This window comes from Bufo bufo, chromosome 11 (assembly GCF_905171765.1).
Source record: "Bufo bufo chromosome 11, aBufBuf1.1, whole genome shotgun sequence".
NCBI lineage: Eukaryota > Metazoa > Chordata > Amphibia > Anura > Bufonidae > Bufo > Bufo bufo.
In genome coordinates, this window is record NC_053399.1 from 31346226 (window position 1) to 31371619 (window position 25394).

The 25394-nt window shown below is 45.1% G+C and overlaps 1 protein-coding gene and 1 long non-coding RNA gene across 2 annotated transcripts in view; one reads left to right on the plus strand and one right to left on the minus strand.

The window, feature by feature from the left end:
• LOC120981690 lies at positions 1 to 19311 on the plus strand. The gene is made up of 3 exons (XR_005774735.1): positions 1 to 1029; positions 2339 to 2343; positions 19300 to 19311. It is a non-coding gene; the product is annotated as an uncharacterized LOC120981690 (long non-coding RNA).
• LRRC57 (leucine rich repeat containing 57) overlaps positions 2346 to 25394 on the minus strand; it is a 27707-nt gene continuing 4658 nt past the window's right edge. Inside the window, exons 2-6 of the mRNA XM_040411316.1 lie at positions 20904 to 21044; positions 20662 to 20797; positions 10948 to 11216; positions 10327 to 10512; positions 2346 to 2794 (exon numbers count right to left, since the gene is read on the minus strand). Coding sequence (XP_040267250.1) covers positions 2753 to 2794; positions 10327 to 10512; positions 10948 to 11216; positions 20662 to 20797; positions 20904 to 20987 — 717 coding nt within the window. The 5' untranslated portion in view covers positions 20988 to 21044 and the 3' untranslated portion in view covers positions 2346 to 2752. The remainder of the gene's footprint in view (positions 2795 to 10326; positions 10513 to 10947; positions 11217 to 20661; positions 20798 to 20903; positions 21045 to 25394) is intronic.

Consider the following 25394-nt stretch of genomic DNA (forward strand, 5'->3'; position numbering starts at 1 on the left):
AATGCGGCCACATATGAACATGGGACCAACACAGATGCCTTCAGCTGCCAAGCGCACATGGAACAGGTCAGCCAGTGTCATAGGGACAGATGCCCTTTAAGAAGCACTCTGGAGAAAAAAATTAATTGTTTAACTCGGTCCATTAGTAGTGCTGTTAGCTTTCCTACCTGATTTTATCTGCTCCATTCTGCCATTATCACGTGCCTTAGACTGCATAAATCCTACAGCAGCGATTCGCAACCTTCATCACTCCAGCTGCTGTGAAACTACAACTCCCAGCATGCACACTTACTTTGCTGTTTTCTTAACTCCCATAGAAGGAAAGGATGATTCTGGGAGTTGTAGTTTCAGAACAACTGGAAGTTGCTGACCCCTGTCCGCAGCTTACATTTGGACTGGTAGTCAGTCTTTCTATACGTTACTGGGAGACTCTGACTTCCGCTGCATACAGACGCTGTAGGATTTGTACAGCCCGATTACAGGAATGGCACTGACAACTCAGGAATAAAGAAATAGATAAGAAAGAAAAAAACTGCGCCACTCTTGTTCAGAGGCTGTGCCTGGTATTGCACCTGCTTATTAGCCACCACTGAGTCGATCTCCCCAACACACCAAATATGATCTCACTGCTGTGCCTTGGTTTTTTTTTATTTCCCATTAGAGCTGGCGATTCATGTTGTATGTATACTGTCATTATTCCCACTGTGAGTACAAGCACTAGGAATGTAAGTGTTAGACTTTCTCATAAGGAACTTTATTCCGGCCAGAACATAGATAGCAGCAGTGCCTGGTCATAGGGGTTGTCCTAAATAATAAACACACCACCTCCTGTTCTGTCCACAGCTCCTATGCTGCCCTGACTGACGCCATGGTAACAGACTACAGAAAACCTTTGTGGAGTCTGATTATGCAGTCGCAATCCATTTATGCCCTAGTTCTTGCCAATATCCCAAATTGCATGGATGTAAGAGTATAATGACAGGATCAACGTTCAGTTCCATAGGAGCTGTAGACAGAACTTTACTGGAGGTGGAAACTGAACCCTTTAGTTTAGGGGCAATTGGCTTACATTCTGGAACTACTTGCCCCTCCAGTTCAGAGGAGTCTGTCCCTAGGAAATTCACTGTTACACCAGACACTGTCTTGTAGGGCTAGCTCAGGTGAATGTAATATTACCTCTCACTTAGCGATCCGTTACTACATTCTGGAGAATAGGACTTGTAATCCATATGCAAATAAGCAGCTAAGTGCACTAAGGGCGGGCCCAAGTCACTCTGTGCAACCTTACTCCTCTGGCAGCCCATCCCTATTTCTTGATCGACAGACCCAGGGTCCTGCATAATCATCTCACCTGACCCTGTCAATTAGGAAGTAGGAGGAGCCAGGGTGCACAAGACTTGGTCCCGTCCTCAGTGCTCTTACCTGGTTATTTGCACATGGATTAAAAGTTGTTGTTTTTTCCCCAGAATGTAATGGATCAGTTAATGAAAAGGTATCCGCTAGCCCTACAAGGCAATGTGTCTGGTTTATTTGTGTATTTCCTGGTGCTATACTCCCTTTAATCTTGGACAACCCCTTTAACCTCTAGCACAGCGTGCAAGATTTGGTCAAGAATGTATGTTTTGTATAAAACCGCATCGGCGTTGTATGTGGAGTTGTCCTCCATGTTGATTTTGTATTTATGTCTTTACGAACATAACACATCACAAATGTGCCTTCCCGTTTTCTTCTGAAAATGTTTTTAAAGTGCTAACCTTCAATAAATGTAGCTGTGAAGAATCGGCTGTGAGAATTCCTGACTAAGGGTAGTTTCAGACTAGCGGCAGGGGACTCCGGCGGGTGAACAGCCTGTCTGATCTGTTCTGCCGCTAGTTCATGTGTGCCCCCCCCCGGACTGCTGCTCCGTCCCCATTGACTATAATGGGGGCGGAGTTCCGGTGGCAGCACGGCAGCGCATGCCGAGAGGCGGCCGGACTAAAAGTACCGCATGTTGGACTTTTTTCTCCAGTCTAAAAAAAAAAAATGATCTCGGATGAAAATGTCTCCAACTGATGCCAAATGTGCATTTACTCATACACAGGATCTGTTTTATTATTTTTCTGTTCTTCAGATGGATCAGAAAAATAACAGTGATGTGAACTCTCCCTGAGGCACTTTTCCTTTACACCACTTTTGATAAATCTCCCCCTTTGAGCGCAATGCTACATGTACCCCGTATGCTGCTCGGGAGGCCCCCCCCAGTCACCCTTTTACATGAAAGTCTGTCCATAAAAGTCTAATGTTGAACACATTATATTTGACATGAGACATTAGCTAAAAAAGAAAAGTGTACATTTAGTAAAAGTGTAGATGATTATTAGATTACAATCTGATAAAATGCTAAATTAAATCCCTGAAATAAAAATCGCGTGTAGTAAGTTGAGTCAGCTGTAGCTAATAGCATTTCTATCCATAGGGTGGGCCTGCTTCCACTTTAAGTCACTTGGGGGAGGGTGACGCCCGCCCAATGCAGTAACATTATAAACTCAACAATTCTGCATCCCGGCTGTACCGCAATCAGTGTCCCTGCCTGTGGTTCCAGTCCGCACGTAGTCATCAATGGCTCCCACCTGCCCATGCTGTTACTGGGTCGGAGTTCTCTATAGCTGATGTAAGAAGCTGTGAGGCCCGGACACAGGCCCTATATTCAGTGCTCAACCCGACAAACGGGCGAGGAAGTTGCCGCAACTAATGCTTCAATAAGTGCTGCTCATCACACAAACTTCTTCCGTGTGGCCGTGAACCGCTCCATGTACTGCAAAAAAAAAAAAAAATACATGCAGATCAGCGGGTTTATCCAGGTAAACGTACACTGGTGCATATTACTAGACACTTCAATGCAGACAAGGGAATGGTACTGTAATAGTGAGATACTGGGTATTTCAGCTGAGATAGTTAAAGTGGTTTCCCATCTCAACATCTGTGTCATATCCCTAGGATGTGCCACAAATGTCCGATAGGTGCAGGTCCCACACCCATCTCCAGAACAGGGTCCCTAAAGTGAACGTGAGTGCACAGCGTTCCCTCCATTCACTGCTGTAGAATGTGCTCCGCTATTTCTGGAAATCCCATAGCAGTAAATGGACAAGAAGCTGCAAAAGTGCTGCCACCTCTCCGTTCTCCATGGGACTACCTGACACAGCCATTTATAACCTACCACGATCCCATACACAGTATTTGCTATTAGAGGCAAAATCTGACCCATAATGTGGTTAGATACATACAAAGCCATTATGTGCATGAAGGTGGGTACAATATGTCTAAGCAAGTAATAGCTAATGTGTCTCCATCACCCAACTATGCCCAATTTAAAGGGGATTGCCTGTTTGATCTCTGCTTGTGAGAATGGTCACTGTTCCGTAAGTACCAGCAGTGTGAGGAAGACCAGAGGTGCAGAGGAAAAAAAACATCATTTTCAGTTTAAATGTGAAACAATTGAGTAATGTCGCACTAAAATGGGGTGGAGAACCACGTAGAGGTGCACCCACTAATCAGACAACACCCAGTCTGAAAATGGTGAATAATATAAGTAATGGAAGTGGGGCACACTCTAAAAGTATAGGGATCTTTAATGACAATATAGATAATAACAATACATAATATCAGCAAGTATAAAATTGGATATGAAACAGCAGATAAAAATGGTACCGACAATAAAATGGATAGTTATAAAAGGATATACACTACAGCTATATAAAATACATTAAATCAGACAATATATTTAATAGATATAGATCCCAATAATAATTATACGGATGTGTGCGTTGGATTCAAATATTCAATATAATAGATAGTTCACTGGTTGTATTTTATGTTCCATATAGGATTTAAGCAGTAATATGGGTTATCCTCTCCCGTAGACAGTCCTCTATCACCACTATATATCAATAATCAAAGTCTCAGGCATATGCAGCTTAACTGTTTGGCTGTACAACAGTCAGGCTGTTCATACGCACAGCGGCGTCCCGCTGTATTTTGATTATGGAGCGATCGCTTGTTGGAGATATGCAAGTGCTTACCCGAGGGTCTTTAGGTGGTGGATCGTGGGCTCTCGACTCGGTAAGTCCGTCCTGTCTCCGGTCTCAAGAGCTAGTAACCAGATTTAAACTTTGGCGCCAGTGAGGTTTGTTTGCTCCACGTGGTGTAGTTACCTCTCGTATAATAGCAGTGGCTCACTTCGGCACCTCGCTGGTTAAAAGGCAGTTTGTCCAGGCTGCAAGTCTGAGGAAGCCTGGACAAACTGCCTTTTAACCAGCGAGGTGCCGAAGTGAGCCACTGCTATTATACGAGAGGTAACTACACCACGTGGAGCAAACAAACCTCACTGGCGCCAAAGTTTAAATCTGGTTACTAGCTCTTGAGACCGGAGACAGGACGGACTTACCGAGTCGAGAGCCCACGATCCACCACCTAAAGACCCTCGGGTAAGCACTTGCATATCTCCAACAAGCGATCGCTCCATATTCCAAATACAGCGGGACGCCGCTGTGCGTATGAACAGCCTGACTGTTGTACAGCCAAACAGTTAAGCTGCATATGCCTGAGACTTTGGGACTTTGATTATTGATATATAGTGGTGATAGAGGACTGTCTACGGGAGAGGATAACCTATATTACTGCTTAAATCCTATATGGAACATAAAATACAACCAGTGAACTATCTATTATATTGAATATTTGAATCCAACGCACACATCCGTATAATTATTATTGGGATCTATATCTATTAAATATATTGTCTGATTTAATGTATTTTATATAGCTGTAGTGTATATCCTTTTATAACTATCCATTTTATTGTCGGTACCATTTTTATCTGCTGTTTCATATCCAATTTTATACTTGCTGATATTATGTATTGTTATTATCTATATTGTCATTAAAGATCCCTATACTTTTAGAGTGTGCCCCACTTCCATTACTTTTATTTTCAGTTTAAAGCATGTGGTTTTGGCCAAAGTTATACTTAACTTGGGCAACCACTTTAAAGTGGTTCTCTGGGAATTAATAAAACAACATCACTTAACATACCTAAATACTACTTTATAATAAACACATTCCCAAATAGCATTTATCTCATACTAGCAGGATGACCCGGCCTCACACGAATATATTTCCAGTATTTTATCTTCTTTTTTGAGGTTAAAAGAAGTCCACAGTGTTCCCTATAACAGTGACCTCTACAGCACACCTCCCCCTTAATAGTAACCTCTACAGCATCCCATCCCCTTAACTTTGACCTCCACAGCATCCCATCCCTTTAACAGTGACCTATCCAGCCCTATGCCCCCATAAGTGTTCTCCACAGCGGCCCATTCACTTAAAACTGACCCTCCCCACAGCATCCTGCCCCTTAACTTTGACCTCCACAGAACCTCACCCCTCTTTATACTGACCAACACAGTGGCTTGCCCCTTAATCACCCCACAATGCCTTGCCCCCTTAAAAGTAACCTCCACAGTGCTCCACCCCCTTAACATTGACCTCCACAGCAGCCTGCCCCCATAACATTGACATGCACAGGGCCCCTCCACACTGCAACACACCACCTTAATATAAGTACCCCATCCCCTTAAAATGTGACATATGCCAAATTTGGTGCAGATCGGTTCAGTCGTTTGGCCGTCCATAAAGAACAGACATATAACGTACACGGGCCAGCATCTGTGTTTTGCGGATCCGCAGAACACTACGGTCATCTGAATAAGTTCTTTATGTGCGGCCAAACGACTGGACCGATCTGCACCAAATTTGCCATATAGATACATCGGGTGGGTAACATTTTATACCAGGTCTCAGCTCTCAAAGACGTACCGTCCCTGATATTCCCCCAAAAATGCAAATATGGCACCATCACATGACCCTTATCAGCCAATAGAAGCTCACAGGTCCTTCAGTCTCAACATACAAAGAGTTTTACAACGGGTTTCCATAACAACCCAACCTTTTTTTATTCACTGCTGTAAGTTACCTTTAAAAGGGACAGGGCACTGTGGATGACACTGTAAAGGGAGTGGTGTGGAGGTCACAGGTAAGAGGACGGTCCGCGTTATGGGGCGGGGTGCTGTAGAGGTCACATTTTAAGGTTATGGAGCGCTGTGGAGGTCACTTAAGGGGGCTGGTTATTGTGGAAATCACTTAAGGAGATGAGGTACTGTGGAGGTCATTGTTAAAGGGGCGGGCACTGTGGAGGTCTCTATTAAGGGGGCAGAGAACAGTGGAGGTGACTGTTAAGGTCACAGTTAAGGGGGCGGGCAGATATGGAGGTCAATGTTAAGGGACGGGGTGCTGTTGAGATCACTGTTAAGGGGGACACTGAATATCTTTGAACCACTTGCAAAAACATTTAATTAAATAGTCGAAATATACCCGTGCAAAGCCGCTTATTCTGCTAGTTATTTATAATGGCTTGTTTTCTCTAGGGGGTGGTCATCAGGTTAAATACGATTGCTGCTGGCCTGTTCACACAAACAAAACCCATCTGACTCTTGCAGCAGGACAGAAGATGTCATCAGCTGTGCATAGGAAGGTAATTTATGAGAGTAGAAGGTTGGAGGAGTGTTTAAACTAGAGACTGGGGACGACGACGAATTACATTATAGGAGGGGAAGATAGTGCAGATAGAGACCGGGGGCAAGGTAGTGGGACTAGAACAGTTCAGAAGGAAAGGTGTAGGGCAAAAAATATACATAAACCTCTCAAATGTATGTATACTAATGCCAGAAGCCCGACTACTAAAACTGGGGAACTGGAATTAGTGATGTGTGAGGAGGACTATGACATAGTGGGAATAACTGAGACATGGCGGCATGATAGCTATGACTGGGCGGTTAATGTACAAGGTTACAGTCTGTTTAGAAAGGATAGTCAAAACCGGAGAGGGGGAGGGGTCTGCCTTTATGTAAAGTCCTGTCTAAAGCCCACAGTCCGAGAAGATATAAGGGAGGGACATGAACATGTGAAGTCACTGTGGGTAGAAATACATGGAGGTAATAATAAATTACTAATAGGAGTTTACTATAAACCACTTAATATACTAAAAGTCCACAGAAAATCTACTACTAAACTAGATAGACAATGTGGCAAATCATAATGAGGTGGTTATTATGGGGGACTTCAACTACCCAGATATAGACTGGGAAACTGAAACCTGTACATCTCATAAAGGAAACAGGTTCTTGGCAATAACTAAAGACAATTATCTCTCCCAACTGGTTCAGGACCCAACTAGAGGGACGACCATACTGGACTAAGTATTAACCAATAGGCCTGACAGAACAACAGACGTGCAGGTTGGTGGACACCTGGGAAATAGTGACCATAAAGTAATAACCTTCTAATTATCATTCAAAAGCACGTTTCTACAGGGAGGAACAAAAATACCAAACTTCAAAAACGCTAAATTTAAGCAACTAAGAGAGGACATAGGCCTAACTAACTGGGACAAAGTCCTCAAAAATAAAAATACAGACACAAAATGGGATATCTTTAAAAGCATCCTAAAATCTCATTGTGAGAGGTACATACCGTCTGGGAATAAAAGGTTAAGGAACAAAAAGAAACCAATGTGGATAAATAGAACTGTAAAGAAAGCAATAAATGACAAAAAGAAAGCATCTAAAATCACTAAAACAGGAGGGTAGCATGGAAAAACTATAAGGAAAAAAATAGAACATGGAAAAAACAAATAAAAGCAGCCAAACTAGAGACCGAGAGATTAATTGCCAAAGAGAGTAAACTAACCCTAAAATGTTCTTCAATTGTATAAATCTGAAGGTGTCGGCCCTTTAAAGAGTAATGAGGGGGGAGTCGCAGAGAGCGACGAGGAGAAAGCAAAGCTGTTAAATATTTTTTTCTCCAATGTATTCACTGAGGAAAATAAACTGTCAGATGAAATGCTGAATGTAAAAATAAATTCCCCATTAAAAGTGTCCTGTCTGACCCAGGAAGAAGTACAACAGCGAATTAAAAAGATTAAAATAGACAAATCGCCAGGACCAGATGGCATACACCCCCCGTATCCTCAGAGAATTAAGTAATGTCATAGCCAGACCCTTATTTTTGATATTTGCGGACTCTATACTGACAGGGAATGTCCCACAGGATTGGCGCATAGCAAATGTGGTGCCAATATTCAAAAAGGGTCCAAAAACAGAGCCTGGAAACTATAGGCCGGTAAGTTTAACATCTGTTGTGGGTAAACTGTTAGAAAACCTTCAAAGAGATGCCACATCGGAAAAAAGCAAATAACGCCATATCAGCATGGCTTCATGAGGGATCGGTCATGCCAAACTAATTTAAATCAGTTTCTATGAGGAAGTAAGTTCTAGACTTGACAGCGGCGAATCAATGGATGTCGTATATCTGGACTTCTCCAAAGCATTTGACACTGTACCACATAAAAGGTTAGTATATAAAATGAGAATGCTCGGACTGGGAGAAAACGTCTGTATGTGGGTAAGTAACTGGCTGAGGGATAGAAAACAGAGGGTGGTTATTAACGGTACACACTCAGATTGGGTCACTGTCACTAGTGGGGTACCTCAGGGGTCAGTATTGGGCCCTATTCTCTTCAATATATTTATTAATGATCTTGTAGAAGGCTTGCATAGTAAAATATCAATTTTCGCAGATGACACTAAACTGTGTAAAGTAATAAACACTGAAGAGGACAGTATACTACTACAGAGGGATCTGGATAGATTGGAGGCTTGGGCAGAGAAGTGGCAGATGAGGTTTAAAGGGCTTCTGTCACCCCACTAAACCAATTTTTTTTTTTTTGTGTACTTACAATGCCTATCCTGCCATACATTATGTTATTAATCATTTTCGTTAAGTAGATTAGCATATCATAAAAGTATGTTTTTTTGCTAAATCTACTGAACGAAAATGATTAATAACAATGTATGGCAAGATAGGGATTATAATTACACAAAAAAAAAAAAAAGTTTAGTGGGGTGACAAGCCCTTTAACACTGACAAATGTAAAGTTATGCACATGGGAAGGAATAATGCAAGTCACCCGTACATACTAAATGGTAAAACACTCGGTAACACTGACATGGAAAAGGATCTAGGAATTTTAATAAACAGCAAACTAAGCTGCAAAAACCAGTGTCAGGCAGCTGCCGCCAAGGCCAATAAGATAATGGGTTGCATCAAAAGGGGCATAGATGCCCATGATGAGAACATATTCCTACTACTTTACAAATCATTAGTCAGACCACACATGGAGTACTGTGTACAGTTCTGGGCTCCTGTGAACAAGGCAGACATAGAGCTGGAGAGGGTCCAGAGGAGGGCAACTAAAGTAATAACTGGAATGGGGCAACTACAGTACCCTGAAAGATTATCAAAATTAGGTTTATTCACTTTAGAAAAAAGACGACTGAGGGGGAGATCTAATTACTATGTATAAATATATCAGGGGTCAGTACAGAGGGAGGGAGGGAGGAAGGAGGAGTTGGCAACCTTCTCCCCAGTCCCCCACACACAATTGGCCAGACCTGTAAAGGGAAGCTTATTTACCTGTTCCCTAGCCTGGGACGCGCCACTGGGCTCCCTCCGTAAAAATGTCAGGTTTGAAGTGGCTGCAGCCAATCACAGGCCATGGTGGAGACTGGATCTCCTTGCGTCATGTGACTATTTGTCATGATGTAAGGGCAGCCGGTCACCGGGGGTGGCCTGTAATTGGCTGCAGCCATGTCAAACCAGATGTTTTCAGGGGAGAGCCCAGTGGAGCGTCCTAAACTGGGAGGAGAATGAGTGGGGAACCAGTGCTCGGAAGGAGGCAACTAAGCTTCCCTTTACAGATCCAGCTAAGTGATGGAGTATGTCAAAAACACCCCATTCTGGCACAACCCCTTTAAGGGTTGGTCTCTTCCAGCAGATTTACATGGGCCGATTATCAGGTATGAACACTCAATCTAGATAATCAGCCCATGTAATGGTGCCGCAGATCACCTGATGAGCGATCAAAATGCTCCTTCATCGGGTGAATTCACCTTTCATATGGACACCTCAATCACCGTTTCTGGGCAGTAAATGGTGAGGTGTAAACAGCGATCTGCTGCCCAGAAACAATTAATCTGATTGCAGTAGCCATCCCTCGTCCTCATACAGCAGAGGTGATCGCTGCATGTCCTGACGAGCAGGCAGTTATCAGGAAAGAACATTTCTCGCAGTGTAAATGTGCCTTTAGAGAAGCTTCAATGTACATTCTCCAGACACAGCACTTTATTAATGGTCATATTGGCTATGGCCTACACTTTTGCTCTGCACACTAACCTTGTCATACCCATCCAAGTCCCGGAGCTTCTTTATTTCAAAGAGATTCCCTTCTACAGCCAACAAGGAGATCTGCGAGTCACTCAGAATGCTCTGAGGCAACATATTGAGCTCCAGGCAGTTCTCTTCAAGTCGAAGGACCTTGAGACGAGGACATTGTGAGACCTGCACTGATATCTGGGATATCTGAAAAAAAAACAAAAAAACAAAAAAAAAAAAAACACAGCATTCAGCTCATTTCAGTGACCATATAAGAGCAAATGGTGTAAGAATAAGTTCAAAGCTCAAAGGAAGCAAATTAGGGGACTGACTACTTCAAATTGTATAGTATAGTGCATGTTGTATGAGGAGAACATCGCTAGGAATCCCACCACCACATGAAGCCTATAGGTACTCCAAGAAAAGTCAACCTTATATCAGCAACATGTGAGCACTACTCTGAGTTATCATTTTGGGAACAACAGTACAGTTACCATGTGGGAAACATTGGTGACCTGCATAGATAGTAATATTTTCACAATTTAATTTGCCTCCTGTTTGCACAAGAGGGGCATTACAGGCCCTAATCTAAGGAGTACCTGCCCCGGTCTTTTTCCATTTAGGTGCAGAGCGATCACTTACCTGGTTCTGGTTAAAGTTTATCTCTATGGCCTGCACCCCGGAAACCTCATCTGGAATAGCCTGGATTCTATTTTTTGACAGGTCCACCACATCCAGGTGCCGTAAGCTGCAGAGCTCGGTGGGCATTGCACGCAGCTGGTTACCAGAAAGGTTTAGAGTCTTCAACGTAGAGAGCTGACCAAAGTCAGCGGGAAGACGGGTAATCTGGTTGGCGGCCAGGTGCAGGGTCTCTAGTTTTTTTAATTTGCACAGATCATCGGGAAGTCTGCCTGGAAAGAAAAGAAATAGCATACATCAGTTAAGAACTTGCGCCCTCCTAGTGCTCATATTTATGTGAACTGTTCTGCAAATCTCAAAATACAAAAAAAAAAAAACTAACAATTTTTTTTTTATTGCCAGCTAAAGGTTGAATGATATGGCAGGTTTTCTTAAATGAACTGTCTCTACTAAGACTTTGATGAAAATGAGGCAATTATGTAACGTTATCCCCTATCCCACTATTAGATTCGTGGGCTGGGACCACCACTGAGCATGTGAACTTCCAGGAATGAACAAAGCATCTGGTTGGGCACACGCTTAGAGCAATCGGCTATCTCAAGAACTCCCATAGAAATAATTGGAGCGGCTGCAAGAATACCCGACCAGCTGCTCCGTTCATTTGGGGGGCTCTACAAGGTACCTGTTCTCATGACCGGTGGTGGTCCCATCGATAGGACCCCCACCAATCTAATAGTTAGCCCCTTTCAGACACATTAGTAAATCTGGGCAATTAATCCAGGACAACTCCTTTAAGCCTCATGCACACGGATCTCAAGGGGGCACACCTTGTGTTGTCTGCATCCGCAAGTCTCTTCTGCGGCACTGCAAAAAAAAAAATGGAACATACTTTTCTCTAGACAGAGGGGGAAGGAGGCATGCTCACAGCCAAGATCCGCCACCACAAAACACTTACCGCCGTGTGTATGAGCCCTTAAAAGGGATCCTGTCACCTGCCCTTCACTGAACCGCTGTCTGTCACTTCTGTGATCATAGTCAGCAGTTTTAAAGTACTGACAGGCCAAACGCTGTAGCGCCGGCCAGTGCTGTGAGAGAGATGAATCAGATGCTGCGCCCACCCTCCCCCACCTCTGCACTATGATCAATAGGTTTCTTTCCTGTTGTGCCTATGCCCCATATCATAGTTTATTCATACATACAGAACAGAGGACATTCTTACCAGTAACAATTAGGAGGAATAATTTCCGCCATACGCTGAATCTTGAATTCCATTTGGTCAGTAATTAGAGTACATTATTAAGCTTCAGGAAGACATAAGAACATCTCAAGATTCAACGTCAGTCAATTATGAACGGAGCAAACAAGTATTTTATGTTTCATGGGGATATGAACTCCTCTGAGAATAAAACTCAGAGATGCTACTCACGTCTCATCATTATGTCTCATTAATATTCTCCATGTACATAAACTTGTTACATACACTCCAGTCCCTTTAAAGGAAACCTGTCACCAGGATTTTGGGTATAGAGCTGAGGACATGGGTTGCTAGATGGCCGCTAGCACATCCGCAATACCCAGTCCCCATAGCTCTGTGTGCTTTTATTGTGTTAAAAAACCGTTTTGATCAATATGCAAATGACCTGATATGAGTCCTGTGTCCGGAGATGAGTCCAGCGGAAAGGAGCCCAGCACCGCCCCGCGTCCTCCGAATCTCCTCCTTGCTGGCTGACGTCACAGAGCTGGAACGCCGAAATCTCGCGATGCGCGAGCTAGCGCATGCGCAGTGTCGGCATCATGTTCATTCCCTGTGCTGGCATCAGCACAGGGAACGAACTACGCATGCGCAAGCTCTAGCTCTGTGACGTCAGCCAGCAAGGAGGAGATTCGGAGGACGCGGGGCGGGGCGGTGCTGGGCTCCTTTCCGCTTGACTCATCTCCGGACACAGGACTCATATCAGGTCATTTGCATATTGATCAAAACTGTTTTTTAACACAATAAAAGCCAGGGCTCCAGATGGCGACCAAAATGGTCGCCAATGCGACTTAGAATTTACAAATGGCGACAAGACTTTTTAGTCTTGTCGCCATTTGCGACTGGACCCGCCGCCGCAGCTCTGCTCAATACAGCGGCGGGCACAGGAGATGATAGTTCTCAGCAGCGCAGGAGGAGTCTCTCCCTCCCCCCTGTGCTGCTGCTGCTGCCGCCTCTGCCAATAAGAGGAGATGGGAGGAGGAGGGGAGGGGCTGTGGCCACTGCGCCACCAATGAAGAAAACTGACCTGAAATACAAATACAGGAGGCGGGTGCCGGAATCAAATAGCCGACACCCGAGCTTTGTAACAGGGAGCTGCGATCAGCTGCAGTTGAGTTAACCCTTCAGGTGCGGTACCTGAGGGGTTAATTGTAGCTGATCGCAGCCCCCTGTCACAAAGGTCGGGTGCCGGCTATTTGATTCCGGCACCCGCCTCCTGTATTTGTATAAGAAACGTTGGTGGCACAGTGCGCCCCCCCCCCCCCAGTATAATAAACGTTGGTGGCACAGTGCGGCCCCCCCCCCCCAAACACCCCAGTATAAGAAACATTGGTGGCACAGTGCGCCCCCCCCCCCCCCCAAACACCCCAGTATAAGAAACATTGGTGGCACAGTGCGCCCCCCCCCCCCCCCCAAGTATAATAAACATTGGTGGCTCAGTGGGAAGTGCCAATGAGGGTTAAAAATAATAAAAGAAAATTAACTCACCTCCTCCAGTTGATCGCATAGCTGCCGGTCTCCTGTACTTACTTCTTTCTTCAGGACCTGTGGTGACCCTCATTGGCACTTCCCACTGTGCCACCAATGTTTATTATACTGGGGGGGGGGGGCGCACTGTGCCACCAACGTTTCTTATACAAATACAGGAGGCGGGTTAGGGTTGAGTAAATAATTTTTTTATTTTTTAACCCTCATTGGCACTGCCCACTGCGCCACCAATGTTTATTATATTGGGGGGGGGGGCACACTGTGCCACCAATGTTTATTATTTTGAGGGGGGGCGCACTGCGCCACCAATGTTTATTATATTGGGGTGATGGGGGGGCGCACTGCGCCACCAATGTTTATTATACTGGGGTGATGGGGGGCGCACTGCGCCACCAATGTTTATTATATTGACCTTCTACTATGCATTCTGTATTCAGAATGCTATTATTTTCCATTATAACCATGTTATAAAGGGAAAATAATACAGTGAATATACTTTCATCCTAGGAACCATGCGTGAAAATCGCGCCGCATCCGCACTTGCTTGCGATTTTCACACAGCCCCATTAACTTCTATGGGGCCTGCGTTGCGTGAAAAACGCACAACAGAGCATGCTGCAATTTTCACGCAACGCACAAGTGATGTGTGAAAATCACCGCTCATGTGCACAGCCCCATAGAAGTGAATGGGTCCGGATTTAGTGCGGGTGCATTCCGGTATTTTGAATGCCAGATCTGGCACTAATACATTCCTATGGGGAAAAATGCTGGATCCGGCATTCAGGCAAATCTTCATTTTTTTTTCGCCGGAGATAAAACCGTAGCATGCTGCGGTTTTATCTTTTGCCTGATCAGTCAAAATGACTGAACTGAAGACATCCTGATGCATCCTGAACGGATTGCTCTCCATTCAGAATGCATGGGGATAAAACTGATCAATTCTTTTCTGGTATTGAGCCCCTGTGACGGAACTCAGTGCCGGAAAAGAAAAACGCTAGTGTGAAAGTACCCTAAAATATTAAGTTTAAATCCCCCCTTTCCCAATTTTACATATAAAATATATAAACAATAAATAAATAAACATATTACATAGCGCTGTCCAAACTATTAAATTATTCAAAAATATCTCCTATGCGGTGAGCATTCGCCATTTTTTTGTCAACTTGTCACCCCAAAAAATAGGATAGGACGGTTCTATTATGGGCCGAATGTTTCATAAAATGCGAAATGCACGCGGCTTTTTTTGTTTTTTTTGCGCGGTATTGAGTATCGCAATACTTTTTATGGTGACGAAAGCGAATCAAAATTTTGGTTTCAAAACAACCCTACGCCGATCTGATCGGCGTAGCGTTGTCACAATACCAAAATTTTGATTCAGTTTCGATTTGGCGACAAAAAATTTGATTTGGCTCCTAAATTTTTAAGTTCAGGAGCCAATGGCTACTAGGTATTTTTTTTAGGCTGGAGCACTGAAAAGCGCAGAGAGCTTTGGGGACTGGGTATTGCGGATGTGCTAGCGGCCATCTAGCAGCCCATGTCCCCAGCTCTATGCACAAAATCCTGGTGACAGGTTCCCTTTAAGTACATGGCCACTTCACCCAGTAGACCTATGGTATTACTATGAGCATCAATGTGGAGAGATCATATGGACACTGTACAGGTAAGTGAGAGGAGCAATGTACAGGTAAGAAGGGGGGGGGGGGGGGGGGTGTAATTGCCAGGCTGAGCCATGGCTGTATTGATAACTTGCAGCAGGCCAAGGAGGACCTGACCCCGAAAAGTCCTTAATGAACAGCAATATTTTTTAATATTTGCCTCTGCATTTCAGAAGCTATAACTTTATTTTTTTCATTGATGTGGCGGTCTGAGGCCTTGTTTTATGCATGAGACATCTACTTTATTTTTTGGTGTTGTTCAGGGATAAATATAAATTATGGAGTTATTTATATAATTTTCTTTTGCTGTGGAAATTATAATTTTTTTTTTATGCCGTTCATTAGGGATGAGAGAATCAATTCGCATAAAACTTAGTTCTAATACTGTACGGAGCAGGAGCTCCGTACAGTATTAGAATGTATTGGCTCAGATGAGCCGAAGCCTCACGAGAGTTCGCATAATAACTTAATAAATAAATTTGTACTGTAAAAAGAACATTTCCCGAACTCGGGTTCAGTTCCAAATGGTACCAATTAACCTGATACATGAATTCTTCCAGTTATTACGGTTGTGTGGAACATAATTATGGGTATTTTATTTTTATTTTTTTAATGTGCACACAATAAAATGTATTCTACAGTAAATAATGGCAATATTTGGGAGGGGTTTTTTTGGATTTTTTATTACATTATTTCCCCCCCCAATTTTTTTTTAAATTATATTACAGAATTACTACCGTATTATAGGACTATATCAGACTGTATTAGCATTCTGCTCTAAGCTCAGTATGACACGGGCTGCTGTCAGGGTAAAACTAGTGCGCCCAAACCGAAGGACTACAGTGCAGACAGCATTGAGGTGCTTTATAGGTCTCCCTAATCGGGTCACTGGTAGACTTGGTGACCTGATTGTAGGGGAGAGTCCCCTCTGATCATGCCGTGGCATGGAAGGCAACAAAGGGGTTTTTAGGATCTCAAACACTGGTGGAATGTGGCTAGGATGTGAGCTAGCGATGAGGTGGGACCTGCACCTCTCTACAGAAAGGGCTACCAGAAAGTGAAGGAGAGTACCACACATGTGCAGTGTGATGTCTATTCAGTTCTATGGGAGTTCCGAAATAGCCGAGCAAACGCACTCTGCTATTTTCGGAAGTCTCATAGAAGTGAATGGAGAATGCACTGTGCATGCACGGCCAACTCTCCAGTGCGCAGAAGCAAATGGAGGGTGGCCTCGTCTGTGCCTTATGCTCTCATTTACTTTTGGGGGCCCTTTTGGAGGTAGGTGCAGGTCACATTTCTGGAACCCGCACGTATCTGACATTAGTGGCATATCCTAGTGACAAACTTGGGATTGACCCCGGATGTAAAGAACAAAGGCTGTTAGAAACACGCTTTTGCGGTGTGCTCTGCTTTACTTTTGGGGGCCCGTTTTGGAGGTAGGTGCAGGCCACATTTCTGGAACCAGTAAGTATCGAACATTAGTGGCATAACCTTCATAGTTTACCAGCAGGGGCTAAAGCCACGTCCTGGTCATGAGATGGACACACAGCCGCTCGGCTTGTTAGAAGACACAGCTCTTGATGCTGATACACGTTTCAAGTACATTACCCTACGATACCCGAGAATGGGCTTCTTCTCAAAACCCGGATTTTTTTTAATTTTTTTTACATAAAATGTATGTGTGGACCCGACCTGTGATCAGTCCTGTACCCGACTCCATCACAGGACCAGGACAGATTTTGTATCTACTAGAAGTACGATAAAAAAGGAAGATTTCTACTGAAGGACAGAAAGCCGAGACACCCTTTTAATTCAGAAACAAAAAGGAAAATGAAATATCTGACTAGCCCCAAGTAATGGGTGAGGGGGGCCCATCTTTTAGGCTATGTCCGGAACATGGCCGCCATATTGGATCAAGGGTAGATTTTTCCAATGGGAAGGGGGTCATGTTGCATATCAAAGACGACCAGAATATTCTCAGAAATCGATTGCCACAAGTGTACATACATTAGAGGCACATCTCCACTAGGGCTGCAGCAAACGATTATTTTAGCAATCGAGTATTCTACCGATTATTCGAGTACTCTAATAAGAAAAACCTTCTTAAAATAACGTATTGCTTTATAAAAACAATATTTTTCTTAGTGGTATAGCAAATAATTGCACACACAAGGCTGTTTTCACAGCTGCAATATACATTGTCAGAAGAACAGCCAGAATGTACCATATCGGGTATACTGCCAGCTGCTGCAGCGATTAACTGTAATGGGGTCCAGCCTTGTTACAGCATTCAAGCTGGATTTTTGGCAGACAAAAAAAACAAACAAAAACAAAAAACTCTTTGGACGATACCCAGCATGTATGCCGGAACATGGCCTTGGACCACATTATAGTCAATGAGAGCATATAGCTGGTTGTATCCGGCTATACCCAACACGGTCTCCTCCAGTAGGCTGGTCTTCTGCCATACCATCCATTGCCAGCCCAATTGCCATGTCTCCCACTCCCCCAGTGCAATCAGATCAGCCACTCCATGCCATGTCCCCCACTCCCCCAGTGCCATCTGCCCCTCCATGCCATCCATTGTGCCCCCCTCCCCCAGTGCCTCCATTGCTATGTCCCCCTCCCCCAGTGCCTCCATGCCATCCATTGCCATGTCCCCCTCCCCCAGTGCACCCATGCCATCTACCTTGTCCCCCACTGCCATCAGATCAGCCCCTCCAAGCCATGTCCCCCACCCAGCGCCATCAGCCCTTCTATGCCATCCATGTCCCATCCCCCACTCCCCCAGCGCCATCAGCCCCTCCATGCCATTGCCATCCATGTCCCCCAGTGCCATCTGCCCCTTCAAATCACAGGTGCCCCCTTCAAACCCCCAGCTAACTTTATACTTACGTTTCCTTGCAGTGCGTTGACATGGAGTCCGGAGGACACGGACCGCGTCTTCTTCCCAGCATGCACTGGGAGGGACCTGACGTCACACACAGCACCAGCCATTGCAGTGCGGTGCAGAGTCGGGAGGCCACGGAGCAGTGAGTGAAAGGCTTCACTTCACTCAAGCTCCGTGGTCATGTGATTTAAACGAATCCTCGATGCAGGGAAATTGCATGGAGGATTTTTTTCCCTCGATTACATCGAGGAATCGTTTCAGCCCTAATCTACACACATGTACATCAGAGACATCATTGATTGACTGGGCAGATCCAAGTCACACACTGACCATAACCTGCTGATGCTGCTCCTGCACCTCTTGGAGGAGGCAATGTGAGGGACGTTATTTAAAGACACTGGCCACACAGCAGGTAAACTTATGAGGGATAATTTCATGCCCCCCCCCGACACCGTCATGGGCCCGGGCGGTAGCCCATACTGCCCCCATTATAATCTGCCCTGGGGGACCTGGGACTGTGCTGCTTTCACTGCTTCCTGACATACAAAAAAAAATGTACCTAACAATTATAAAAAAATGGAATTAAAAATGTTTTGCTGTGCAATGGCCACCTATCACATCTTCTGGTCACTACTCAGCATATGGCATGTGATGGCCTCCTCTGGTCTACAGCAAGTTAAAGGGTGCTAAACATTTTAACAAACGTCTGATAGTTCATAGTGACTTGGTACTTCTACCCCACCGATAAAAACTTTTTGCAAGACTCCCTCCCATCACTGAAACATGGAAACAAGTGCTCAGCTGAGCACTGCACCCTCTACAGACTATGAGCAATCTAAGGAGAGTCGGGAAATGAAGGAAGCCGTGCTCAGCTGAGGGCTTCAGTTTCCTTGTTCATCCCACTGATACACAGGGCGTATTTCACACTAGGTAATGGAGGTCCGGTTTCTAGGGCGGCACCTGGTGGGGGGCAGCAGAACTGTATGCAACAAACAAATAAAAAGGTTGTTTTTTTTCCCTCCATCCCTTGACTCACACCAGACTGCTAAGCTGATCCAGCAGGTTTACAGAAGGAGGGGGAAGCCTTCAGGTCCTGCACCACCACCACTGTGCAGGCTGCCAGCTTGGAGTTATACAGTTTAGGCCTCATGCACATGACCAAATGTATTTTGCAGTCCGCAAATCACAGATCCACAAAATATAGATACCGTCCATGCTGCCTGCACATTTTTTGCAGACCCATCGACTTCACTGGGTCCATGGTTCACACGGCCAAAAATAGGACATGTTCTATCTTTTGCAGAATGGACGTACAGAAGCGGAAAACTCACGGAAGACATGAGCAGCATTTGCCTTTCTCAATATTGCTACAGATAACCCTTTTTATAGTATCATCACTGATCTCCATTTGTAACACTGACCAGCTATGATGCTAATCATAGCCATAATAAGTTAGTGTAAATGGACCTTTAATGGGGCGTATTCAAGCTTAGTGCCTATGGCAGGATGAGGTCTGTAAATACGGTTACCAGGTTATACACTGCTCATTACCAGGGGTTACGGCCACCGCTGCGGTGCAGATATGATGTGGCTGGGACAAGAGCTGCGGGCTCCCACGGTCCCGGCCACCAGAGAGGGCAGCGCTTTTTCCTATAGTGTACAAGCAGGACTACTATTGCCGGATTGCAGGGTGGTCATAACCATGGAAACGAGCAGTGTAGAATGTGATGGAAAAATAAATCCAGCCAGCAAAGGAGACAATATGGACAATCACAATACATTAGTAAGTGCCTTGTATTAACTTTCTCTACAGGATAAATGCCAATTGCCGAAGTGCTTTAAATGTCCACCCCTTTAGAATTGATGGCCTATCCCTATCCTCACGCATTTATGCCGGAAAGCAGCCAGTTCACCTCTGGACCTCATTGCAGTCAAAGGGGATCCGGCAGGCTGATCTGTGTCAGAACAACCTGCTCCTAATGGAGATGTGAACGAGGCCTAAGTTAGCTAGTACTGTAGTACGCTATAGATTTGATGCGCAAAAACCTGCGTGTGATAAGCACCGTGTGAATGTGGCCTAAGGAGTCTGCATCAGTCTGGCAAGGGGCTGACTAGAGGAGGAAGAGCCTCAGACTTACAGCAAGAAGACGACTTGGGGAAAAAGCCGCACGGCTGCTACATTTACTGATGGAGATAGCCGAGCGCTGTCCCATAGATGCACGTGCATGGACGACTCAAACTGGGGACGTGAAACTCCCACTTCACGATGAGCGGGTCGGACCCCCAGCAGTCATACACTGATCACCTTTAACATTATCCTCTTTTATAGCAGACAGAGCGAGGGGGGACGGTCCTGTTGCCCCCATTGTTAGGGGGGTGAGTACTTTTGCAAGGCACTGTATGACATATTCCCACACGGGTGATGTTCTTACTTAGTCTGTTGTGGTTCAGCGACAAACTCTTCAACACTCCGAACTTCCCTACAGACGGGGGCAGAACTTCTATCTTGTTGCTGGACAGGTTGATTGTTCGCAGGTTGGCCGAAAATCTTTGCAGCTCCTCCGGGAACTTTGGGTGGAAAAACAGAATAGTTTGAAAACCACCAATATACAATATATTTATAATATTTATTATATTAATATAATATTATATCGAAGACCACTCCACCTCTCACCTCCACCAATCCCTTGTCAGTCAGCTGGAACACGCCGGTCTTCTGGGCCGTTTCTAGGTGGGCTTTCAATGCACTGTTACCCATGCTGCTGATCAGCAACGCCCGCTGGACTGGTGGTCAATGAAAGTTTCCTTTGCAGTCCTATGGTTTACAAAAATACTTACAGCTTAGCTATTTAGTTATGCGGTCACAGGATCTAAGCAAAATCACGAAAGCAGTTTTCTCTGTGGCCATTAAGAATGACATTTCTTGTTCTGTAGAGATCACTTCTCAGCAGTCATCTCATTATCATCACAGACAGGATTACAATGACATGTAACACTTAAATATGGCTAAGGGTAGGTTCACATATGAGGTCAACTAATCCAGTAGTCTGTTCTAGCAGAGAACAGACTGCCAGAGTTTACCGTATCCGGCACAGCCGGATAATGCCGTGCGCCACCTGATGCCCATTGACTATAATGGGATGTGACCGCTTTCCAACATAACTGTAACAAATATGACTGCCATCCGTGTTTAACAGATCATTAGGAAGAGATGCAATGAAAATTATATTTCAGCTGCACAGCGTCCATGAAACGCAGATGACACAGGGACAGCAAACAACGGACACACAGACCCCACATGGACATATTCACGGAGGCATCACTGACCACCTTTTCAAGGACGGACATGTGAACGAGGCTTAACACAGGATCCACAGTTCACATTAGGTGATGCTCACAGCTCATCCATTAAAGTCAGTCTCCAACGTGTCATGGTGCCCTGGAAGAAGGGAAAAAACACTCTCCGTCTTAGACCGACCGCCCTAACAGACCCGAGGGGAACAGATCTCTGGCTCCTACTTGTTTCTCCAGTCACAAAACAGATTACAAACCCACCAATGTCTGGATGCAGGTCCCAGAGGAGTATACCTAGAATGGAGCCCGCAAAGTGAAGGAGGGCACACCGCGCATGCGCAGCCATCCTCCATTCATTTCTATTGAACCGCTGAAAATAGCCAAGCCCTGGCACGGCCATTTCCATCAGCCCTATAGAAGGGAATGGAGTGGTGGCTGCGCTTGTGCGGCACGCTTCCTATTGATTTCAATTAGACTGCCGAAAATAGCCGAGCATGCTGCTTGTCTATTTTCGGCGCTCCCATAGAAATGAATGGAGGGCAGCCGCGCATGCGCAGTGCGCCCTCCTTCACTTTGCGGTCTTCGTTCTAAAGATGGGTACGGGTCCCAGAGGTGGGACCCGCACCTATCAGATATTGGTGGTATATCACTAGGATATGCCCCCAATGTCTGAGGTGATACAACCCCTTTAACTCAAGTCGCATAGCCAATGTCTACAAATGTGACATCCAAAGGATATGCAGCAGACGTACATTATCTATATAGTTATCTATTATGTATGTGTTTGTAAATTTGTCTACATTATGTATTTTATATATATATATATATATATATATATATATATATATATAATTTACGTGTATATGCAGCGGGCCTGGAGTTAGCCAGATTTACAGGTCTATATAAACTGCAAGGAAAAGGCAGCAGGACCCGACGTTCCCACCGTTGTGACGTCACATGATCACACTGGGAGCGTCAGGTCCTGCTGCCTCCGTTGCGGAGCGAGTGTTTCAGCATGTGCCATAATGCGACCATTATTACTACTGAGGGCACAAAGGGGGGCTATATTATAGAAACTGGAGGCACTACAGAGGGACATTATATACACTGAGGGCACTGTTGGGATTTTAGACAAAGGTCAATGACATTCATCTGTTTTTAAACCCACAGTCATTATGATGCTTTGAGTTTGGTCAGAAGAGCAGTGTTCGACTGGAGAAACGCAGCCGTCACATGGAGAGTATCTTCCCACTGCTATAATACAGCCAATCCTTTGTATTACTTCTAGGACACCTGGACCCCCCATGTAGATGTCCGGAAGCAAACGTAGAACCGCATGTGACCTGAATCTGAGTCAGTAAAACCGACCTAAGTGTCACTGCCACCACTGCTACATCTGCCCGGCTGTGTCACTGCCACCACTGCTACATCTGCCCGGCTGTGTCACTGCCACCACTGCTACATCTGCCCGGCTGTGTCACTGCCACCACTGCTACATCTGCCCGGCTGTGTCACTGCCACCACTGCTACATCTGCCCGGCTGTGTCACTGCCACCACTGCTACATCTGCCCGGCTGTGTCACTGCCACCACTGCTACATCTGCCCGGCTGTGTCACTACCACCACTGCTACATCTGCCCGGCTGTGTCATTGCCACCACTGCTACATCTGCCCGGCTGTGTCACTGCCACCACTGCTACATCTGCCCGGCTGTGTCACTGCCACCACTGCTACATCTGCCCGGCTGTGTCATTGCCCATGTGAAGCCCGGACAGCGGATTACATTCAGCCGACGTAAGAAGCTTTTGCACAAGAGGGTGTTCATCATGTCCTTGTCTGCAGCTGCCGCACCTTTGTTTGTGGAGTAACACCGCAGACAGAAAAGAATATATACACATTACACAGGATGGGTTATAAAGGGGATCTCCAGATTCATATGAATGGGCATAAAACTGCAGTGCGATTACACCCTAAACTGCCCCTTGTTCTGCATGGGCACACACCCAAAACAGTTCACAAATGTTCCTATTCAGGGCAATCCACATAAGCCCCACTTATCCGCAGTTCCATTTGCAGGAAAGCATAGTTTCCAACAGTCCTGAATTCGCAGGGACTGTCCCTAATTTTCAAAAACAGTCCCTGCAAATTCGGGCTGAAAGGGGATAGCGCTATGAAGATAGGCAGTCCATATTGTCTGGACCGTTTCTGGGTGGGCATTTAGCATCAGCGTGCGTAAATTTTCTGTCTGTTTAACGTCTGTTTTGCATCCATTTTTTTAAATGGATGAATTTCATTAGCTTTGTTTTTAAACACCAACCTCTGCAGCGCCTTCAGTATATAGAAACCCCCCCCACATTGCCCCCAGCATAAACAGTTGCCCCCATAGTGGCCCCACAGTATAGATATTTGCATCCATAGTGCCCCCACCATATAGTGCCACCTTCCCCCGAGCCGACAACTATTTAAAGAAAAAAAGATACAGTATTTTTCACTCTATAAGATGTGCTTTTTACCCCAAACGGGGTTGGGGGGGGGGGGGGCAGAATGTCAGAGCGTCTTACGAAACAAATATTAATGAGCACTTCCATTATGGAAATGTTCACATACACAGTAGGAACGGAGAGCGGTGAATATAGCGTTCCTGGCTATACTCACCACACCACATGGGGGTCCCCATAGACTGCAACGACTCTGAAGACGGCTGTATAATGGCCGAATGTACTCTTCACACCATATATTTATTTTCCATTAAGTTTATCTATTTTTACGCAAACATCAGAAAATCTAATGTTTAATGGATACTTTCCATCACAATTTGGCAAAACAACTGAAAGCAATAGGTGGATCCATTAAAGAGGTTTTCCAGGATTTTAATATTGATGACCTATCCTCAGAACAGGTTATCAATATCAGACCTGCGGAGGTCCGACACCCGGCACTCCCGATGATCGGCTGTTTGAAAGGAAGGCCACGCTCCCCGTCAGCGCAGCCGTCCCTTCATTGTTTACCTGCTCGCTGTCGACATCGCAGCGGTGAGAAGGTGTCATTACCAGACGCTGCCTTCCTATTCAAGTGTATAAGAACGAGCCGGCCCATAGCAGTGAATGTGGCGGCTTCTGGTAATGACACCGTCTCACCGCTGCGATGTCGACAGCGAGCAGGTAAACAACGAAGGGACGGCTGCGCTGGCAGGAAGCCCGGCCTTCTCTTCAACCAGCTGATCGTCGGGGGTTGCCGGGTGTTGGACCCCCAGTGATATTGATGACCTATCCCGAGAATAGGTCATCAATATTAAAATACTGGAAAAACCCTTTAAATGGACTGCATACAATGGTTACAGTTTTTTCCAACTGATCGAAAAAAAAAACAAAAAAACCAAACACACACCCCTAGCCCAAAAACTCAACCAATCACAGGTCACACAATCAAAACTCCACCTTTTTAGGCTACTTTCACACTAGCGTTGTTTAAATCCGGCGTTCAATTCCGACACCGGAACTGCCCGCCGGATCCGGAAAAACGTGTGAAAACGGATTACATTTGAATCTTGATCAGGATTTTAATAACAATGAAAAAATGCATTGGAAAAAACGGATCCGCCATTTATGGACTAACTTTTTTTTTTTCACATTTTTCGGGTTTAACATGCAAAAGCCGGATCCGGTTTGACGGAACACACGGCGCCGGATCCGGCGTTAATGCAAGTCAATGGGAAAGAGACCGGATCCGGCGTTCAGTCAAAGTGTTCCGGATTTTTGGCCGGAGGTAAAAATACAACATGTTACGGTTTTCTGAAAAGCCTGATCAGTCAAAAAGACTGAACTGAAGACATCCTGATGCATCCTGAACGGATTACTCTCCATTCAGAATG